At 45.2% G+C, this 6,902-nt stretch overlaps 1 protein-coding gene across 3 annotated transcripts in view; it reads left to right on the top strand.

Moving 5' to 3' along the window:
• Positions 1 to 6,902, top strand: part of nr1h4 (nuclear receptor subfamily 1, group H, member 4) — a 117,441-nt gene that overhangs the window by 64,084 nt on the left and 46,455 nt on the right. For all 3 annotated transcript variants that reach the window (XM_043708719.1, XM_043708720.1, XM_043708721.1), the window contains one exon: positions 796 to 936. In XM_043708719.1, coding sequence (XP_043564654.1) covers positions 796 to 936 — 141 coding nt within the window. The remainder of the gene's footprint in view (positions 1 to 795; positions 937 to 6,902) is intronic.

The following is a 6,902-nucleotide window of genomic DNA, read 5'->3' as shown; positions in this document are numbered from 1 at the left end:
ATCAAAGGCCTTTTGGAAGTCTAGGTAGACCACATCCACTGGGTTTCCCTGGTCTAACCTACTTGTCACTTCTTCAAAGAACTCCAACAGGTTTGTCAGGCACGACCTCCCCTTACTAAATCAATGTTGACTTGTTCTAATCAGACCCTGCTCTTCCAAGAATTTAGAAACCTCATCCTTAATGATGGATTCTAGAATTTTACCAACAACCGACGTTAGGCTCATTGGCCTATAATTTTCCATCTTTTGTCTTGATCCTTTCTTGAACAAGGGGGTTACAACAGCGGTCTTCCAATCATCCGGGACTTTCCCTGACTCCAGGGACTTTTGAAAGATCTCAACCAACGCCTCCGCTATTTCCTCAGCCACCTCCCTCAGAACTCTAGGATGTAGCCCATCGGGGCCAGGAGATTTATCAATTTTAAGACGTTTAAGCTTTTCTAGCACTTTCTCTTTTGTAATGGCAACCATACTCAACTCAGCCCCCTGACTCCCTTTAATTGTTGGGATATTACTCATGTCTTCCACTGTGAAGACTTTGCTGTTGCCATTGCACACTTCCCTCCCGCAGTATAAATTGCTGTGACTGTTTAAGATTTGTCAATCTTGCATTTGTCCTGGTGAGTGTGAAATGGAAAGCTTCAGCAATACGTCTCTCTTTTCAATAGAATTTTTGTTCTCATTTAAGTTTGGTTTATTTTGATGAACTTGTGTTGACCTGAGCAGAAGTGAACTTTCACGGACTGAGCTGTGCAACATGTTTCCAAAGTTTCTTCATTTAAAATCCCCCTCCAGGATTCTTCCGCCGCAGCATCACTAAGAACGCGGTGTACAAATGTAAGAATGGAGGGAACTGTGAGATGGATATGTACATGAGGCGGAGGTGTCAGGAGTGTCGCCTGAGGAAATGCAAGGAAGTCGGAATGCTGGCCGAATGTAAGTACTTTCCATTCAACTCAAAACTCCAAATATCCTCTTTAAGCCAGCAATAGCCTGCATTTATGTAGTGCCTTTAACATAGCAAGAAGCCCCAGGGCATTTCACATTCAGAACACAATCTGACAAAAGAAACTGACACTCAATGGAAGAAATAGACTTTCGGACAGATAACAAATATCCTGGCTAGAGTTAGGCTCTAGGGTGACATTTAAAAGACAGTAATGAAATGGAGAGGTTTGTGGAAGTAATTCTAGAGTCTAGGGCGGAAACTGGAGGCACATTGAAATGGAGTGTTACGGCAGAGTTTTGACACTGTGCGAGAAGATATTAAAATAATAGACCAAGCATTTAATCAGAATTTTTTTTATTTGTTCAAATGACATGTGTCACTGGCTGGGTCAGCATTTATTACCTGTCCCTAGTTGCCCCTTGAGAAGGTGGGGGTGAGCTGCCTTCTTGAACCGCTGCAGTCCATGTGCTGTGGGTAGACCCACAATGCCCTTAGGAGGGAATTCTAGGATTCTGACATTGAAGGAACGTTGATATATTTCCAAGTCAGGATGGTGTGTGCTTGGTGGGGAACTTGCAGGGGGTGGTGTTCCCACGTATCTGCTGCCCTTGTCCTTCAGGAACGTTGATATATTTCCAAGTCAGGATGGTGTGTGCTTGGTGGGGAACTTGCAGGGGGTGGTGTTCCCTTGTCCTTCGAGATGGAAGTGGTCGTGGGGTGGGAGGTGCTGTCTGAGGATCTTTGGTGAATTTCTGTAGTGCATCTTGTAAATGGTACACACAGCTGCTACTGAGCGTCGATGGTGAAGGGAGTGGATGCTTGTGGATGTGGTGCAAATTAAGCGGGCTTCTTGAGTGTTGTTGGAGCTGCCCCATCCAGGCAAGCGGGGAGTATTCCATCACATTCCTGACTTGTGTCTTGTGGATAGTGGACAGGTTTTGGGGAGTCAGGAGGTGAGGTACTGCATGACTCCTGAGCTCTGACCCGCTCTTGTAGCTACAGCATTTATATGGCTAATTCAGTCTGCTTCTAGCAAATGGTAACCCTCAGGATGTTGGTAGTGGGGATTCAATTTTGGTGTTCACCTTTTATTTGTACAGAGTCTGGGGAATGGCCTACTCTACACAATCTCTTCTCATAGGACAGCCCACTAACTCCAAAATCCAGCCTGGATTGTTGTACTCCCTCTGGGGCAGGTATGACTTTCCTTGGACAGTTGGTTAGCTCAGTTGGCTGAATGGCTGTTAACAGGTTTTAATTCCCATCCTGAATGATGTCACTTTGAACATCCTGCCTTCTCTAACTTCATCTTTCACAGGGGTGGCACAGGGCTCAGCAGTTAACACTGTTGCCTCACAGCGCCAGGGTCCTGGGTTCGATTCCAGTCTCGTGTGGAGTCTGCACATTCTCTCTTTGTCTCTGCGGGTTTCCTCCCATAGTCCAAAGATGTGCAGGTTGGTGAATTGGCCATGCTAAATTATCCATAGTGTTCAGGGATGTATAGGTTAGTTGTATGAGTCAGGGGAACTATAGAGTAATAGGATAAGGGAATGGATCTGGGTGGAGTACTTTTCAGAGGGTCAGTGTGGACTTGTTGGGCCGAATGGCCTGTTTCCACACTGTAGGGATTCTATGAACCTGCAGCATGGTGACCCTCAGGTAAAGTTCGCAACCCTTTCTCTCCAATGACGATGGGACAATGATGAATCTACCTTTACCTTGGGTCAGGAGATCAAACTGCATTTGATATTGTCAATGTGGCTTCTCCAATGCTCTGCATAACTGCACTGAAATGGCTTTACTCATGCACTCCCATTACTTTGTAACAAAACTCAAAGTATCATTTACCTTCCTCATTGCTTGCAGCACCTTCATGTTCACTTGTGAAAGGTCGCTCTGAATGTAAACGTTTCCCCGTCCTTCACCATTCAAAAGTTATGATGATTTTCTGTAAAAAATGATTTAATCTCACATAAAATAAAAACAAAGTACTGTTGTGCTGGAGATCTGAAGGAAAACAGATAGTGCTGGAGAAACCGACAGCTCCTGTGGAGAAAGAATTAGAGATAACATTTTGAGTCTCATTGTGGCTGTACTTTCGAACCAGAGAAGACCTTGGGCTTCAGGTAGACAACTCTGTGAAATTTGTGTCACAGATAGACAGTGTGGTTAAGAAGGCACTTAGCACGCTCGATAAAGTGAACGGCAAGGGTCTCTTCCCCAGGGTTGGGCAGTTCAAAACTAGAGGCTATATTTTTAAGGTGGGAGGAGAAAGTTTTAAAAACTACATGAGGGGGCAACGTTTTTATGCAGTGAGTGGTTCGTGTGTGGAATGAACTGCCAGGAGAAGTGTTAGATGCAGGTACAGTTACAGAATTTGAAAGACATTTGGATAAGTTCACGAATAGGAAAGGTTTGGAAGGAAATGGGCGATACACAGGCAGGTGGGACTAGCTTAGTTTGGGATTATATGATCAGGGTGGACTGGTTGGATCGAAGGGTGCATTTCTGTTCCCATGCTGTGTGACTCTATGACTCTATAATGTTAACTCTGTTCCTTGCCCACAGCTGCCGCCAGACCTGCTGAGTTCCACAAGTACCTTTTGTGGATAACTTCACAATGCCCTATACTTTATCCACCTGCCACATTCATGCCCATACTGCCAGCCTGTCTCTAACTCTCTGCAGTCCCCTTGCACTGTCCTCTTGATATCTGAACTGGTTTTATCAGAAAATACAAGTTGCCCAATGCATGAAAATATCCCGTGGATATTCAGGACAGAATCCTATCAGATCATTTTCAGTCAATGTCTGTCTTTAAACTTTGTTTTTGTGTCTGAAAATCGCCCGTAACTCATGTAGAAAGGGTGGGTCTACACCGATTCAATCATTCTGCTCTCTCTGTATACCAAGTTTGGCAATATCATTTTTCCCTCCTCCTGGGAGATGAGTAAAATACAGCCCTCAAATTGAAATCGCTGACAGGGTCCATCCCTTCCTCTGTCATTCTGAAGTGACATTTCGTTAAAAGCTCGATAGGGTCCAGATTTAATTCCCAGTGAGGTTGAAAGGTCAGTCTTAAGCAGAAGGTGCAAGTGAGGTTACATTAAAGGCCGTGTCAGTGAGTGAGATGGCGCTATTCTGGGCACTGAGTAATGGAAACATTAAGCTCCAAGATGGGCTGCTCAAATTGCTCATGAATTGATCATCACTGTTATTTATAAATATTGTACGGACTTGACTATTTGCAGCACTTTTCTGGCTAGCCACCCACCTTCCCCTGTGCTCAGCTCGAAAACTTCTAACTCATGCCAGTCCCCCACAATCTCACTGACCCTCTCTAGTTTGCCTGTGAAGCAGACGGTCAGTGTTAAATGCTGTTCTCCACTGTCAAACCCCTTCCTGGCCTTGCTCCTCCCCATCCCTAGAATTCCTATTTCCCCGACATCTCTGTGACCCTCTGATCCTGACTTGCTTAGACATCCTCACCATCCATCGCTCTCGCAGTGGTCGCTGTACACTCAGATATCTGAGCCCAATGCTTTGGAATTTCCTCCTTAAACCTTTTTGTCTTTATTGACCATTCATATGCCTCTCACAACCTACTTTTTAAACAAGCTTTTGCTCACTTGCCCTTTGGCTCAGTACCAAAGTTTCATTTAGGGTCATTGAGTTATACAGCACCGAAACAGACCCTTTGACCAACTTGTCCATGCTGACCAGATATCCTGATTTAATCTAGTCTCATTTCCCAGTACTTAGGCCATTTGCCCTCTAAAACCCATCCATATACCCATCCAGATGTCTTTTAACTGCTTTAATTGTATCAGCCTCCACCACTTCCTCTGGCAGCTCATTGCATACTCTGCGTGAAAATGTTGCCCCTTAGGTCCCTTTTATATCTTTCCCCTCTCACCCTAAACCTATGCCCTCTAGTTCTGGACTCCCCCACCCCAGGGAAAAGACATTGTCTATTTATCCTATCCATGCCCCTCATGATTTTATAAACCTCTATAAGGTCACCCCTCAGCCTCTGATGCTCCAGGGAAAACAGCCCCAGCCTGTTCAGCCTCTCCCTGTAGCTCAAACCCTCCAACCCTGACAACCTGGTTAACACACCTGTGAATGTATTTAGTGCATCAAAGACACAATATAAATGCAAGTTGTTATCATCCCGCAGCCTCAATCAGTTTGTTCTATTTGTTCAGTCGCGTCAGTGTTGTTGGCATGGTGGTGCAGTGGTTAGCATTGCTGCCTCACAGCGCCAGAGACCCAGGTTCAATTCCCACCTCAGGTGACTGTCTGTGTGGAGTTTGCACATTCTCCCCGTGTCTGTGTGGGTTTCCTCCGGGTGCTCCAGTTTCCTCCCACAGTTCAAAAATGTGCAAGGCAGGTGAATTGGCCACGCTAAATTGTCTGTAGTGTTAGGTGAATGGGGTAAATGTAGGGGAATGGGTCTGGGTGGGTTGTGCTTCGGCGGGTCGATGTGGACTTGTTGGGCCAGAGGGCCTGTTTCCACACTGTAAGTAATCTAATCTTATTGTCCATTCTTAACTGCCCCTTGATCTAAATGTCTTGATCAGCCATTGCAGAGGGTGGTTAAGATGTGGCTCTGGAGTCACATAAAGGTTAGACCAGGTGAGGATGGCAGATTTCTTTCCCAAAGGGTCCCCACTGAACCAGGTGGGTTTTTACAGCAATCGACAGTCATTATCCTGGTCGCCATTACCGAGATAACGTTTCCATTCCTGATTGACAAATTCAATTTAAATTCCATCCGTTTCTATGGTGGGATTTGAACTTGTGTCCCTGGAGCATTAGCCTGGAATTCTGGATTGCTTAGTGGCATTTTCGGTACAATGTGGAAAAATATGAGGATGCCCACTTCAGTTGGAGGAATGGATGTGCAGAATATTTCTTAAATGGTAAGAGGTTGGAAAGTGGAGATGTACAAAGAGACTTAGATGTCCTTGTCGATAAGGGACTGAAGACTAACAGACAGGTGTAATCAGCTATTAGGAAGGCCAATAGAAATTTAGCCTTTATCACGAGGGAATATGAGTACCCAAGTAGTGAAGTCTTGCTTCAGTTGTGCAGGAGTTTGGTTAGACCACACCTGCAATATTGTACATGGTTTTGGTCTCCTTATCTCAGAGAAAGTGAGGACTGCAGATGCTGGAGGGTCAGAGTCGAAAACTGTGGTGCTGGAAAAGCACAGCCGGTCAGGCAGCATCCGAGGAGCAGGAGAGATGACACATTCCTGACACATTATGCCAGAAACATCGACTCTCCTGCTTCTCGTATGCTGCCTGACCTGCTGTGTTTTTCCAGCACCACACTTTTCAACTCTCCTTATCTCAGGAAGGATATAATTTCCATAGAGAGAGTGCAACAAAGATTCACCAGACTTGTTCCCAGAGTGGTGGCACTGTCCGATAGAGAGGGATTGGGAAAACTAGGCCTATGTTCTCCCAATTTTTAAAAGGATGGGAAGTGATCTTATTGAAACCTGCAAACTACTCAAAGGAGTAGAGAGGGTAGGTGCAGCTAAGGGGTTTCTCCTGCTAGAGGAATTTAGAACCAGAGGTGGAATACAGGTAAAGCCACTGAAGACGGGGATAAGGAGAATATTTTTCAGTCAGAAGGTTTAGAATTCTATGTTCTAGAGGGCTGTAGGAACTCAGTCTCTGAGTATGTTTAGAGGTTGCTTCATTTCCAAATAGACAATAGACAATAGACAATAGGTGCAGGAGTAGGCCATTCTGCCCTTCGAGCCAGCACCACCATTCAATATGATCATGGCTGATCATCCTCAATCAGTATCCTGTTCCTGCCTTATCTCCTTAACCCTCGATTCCACTATCCTTGAGAGCTCTATCCAACTCTTTCTTAAATGAATCCAGAGACTGGGCCTCCACTGCCCTCTGGGGCAGAGCATTCCACACAGCCACCA

Source organism: Chiloscyllium plagiosum, chromosome 19 (assembly GCF_004010195.1).
Source record: "Chiloscyllium plagiosum isolate BGI_BamShark_2017 chromosome 19, ASM401019v2, whole genome shotgun sequence".
In the NCBI taxonomy this organism is placed as follows: domain Eukaryota; kingdom Metazoa; phylum Chordata; class Chondrichthyes; order Orectolobiformes; family Hemiscylliidae; genus Chiloscyllium; species Chiloscyllium plagiosum.
The sequence above is the reverse complement of the archived record's forward strand: the minus strand, read 5'-3'. Positions and strand labels throughout refer to the sequence as shown.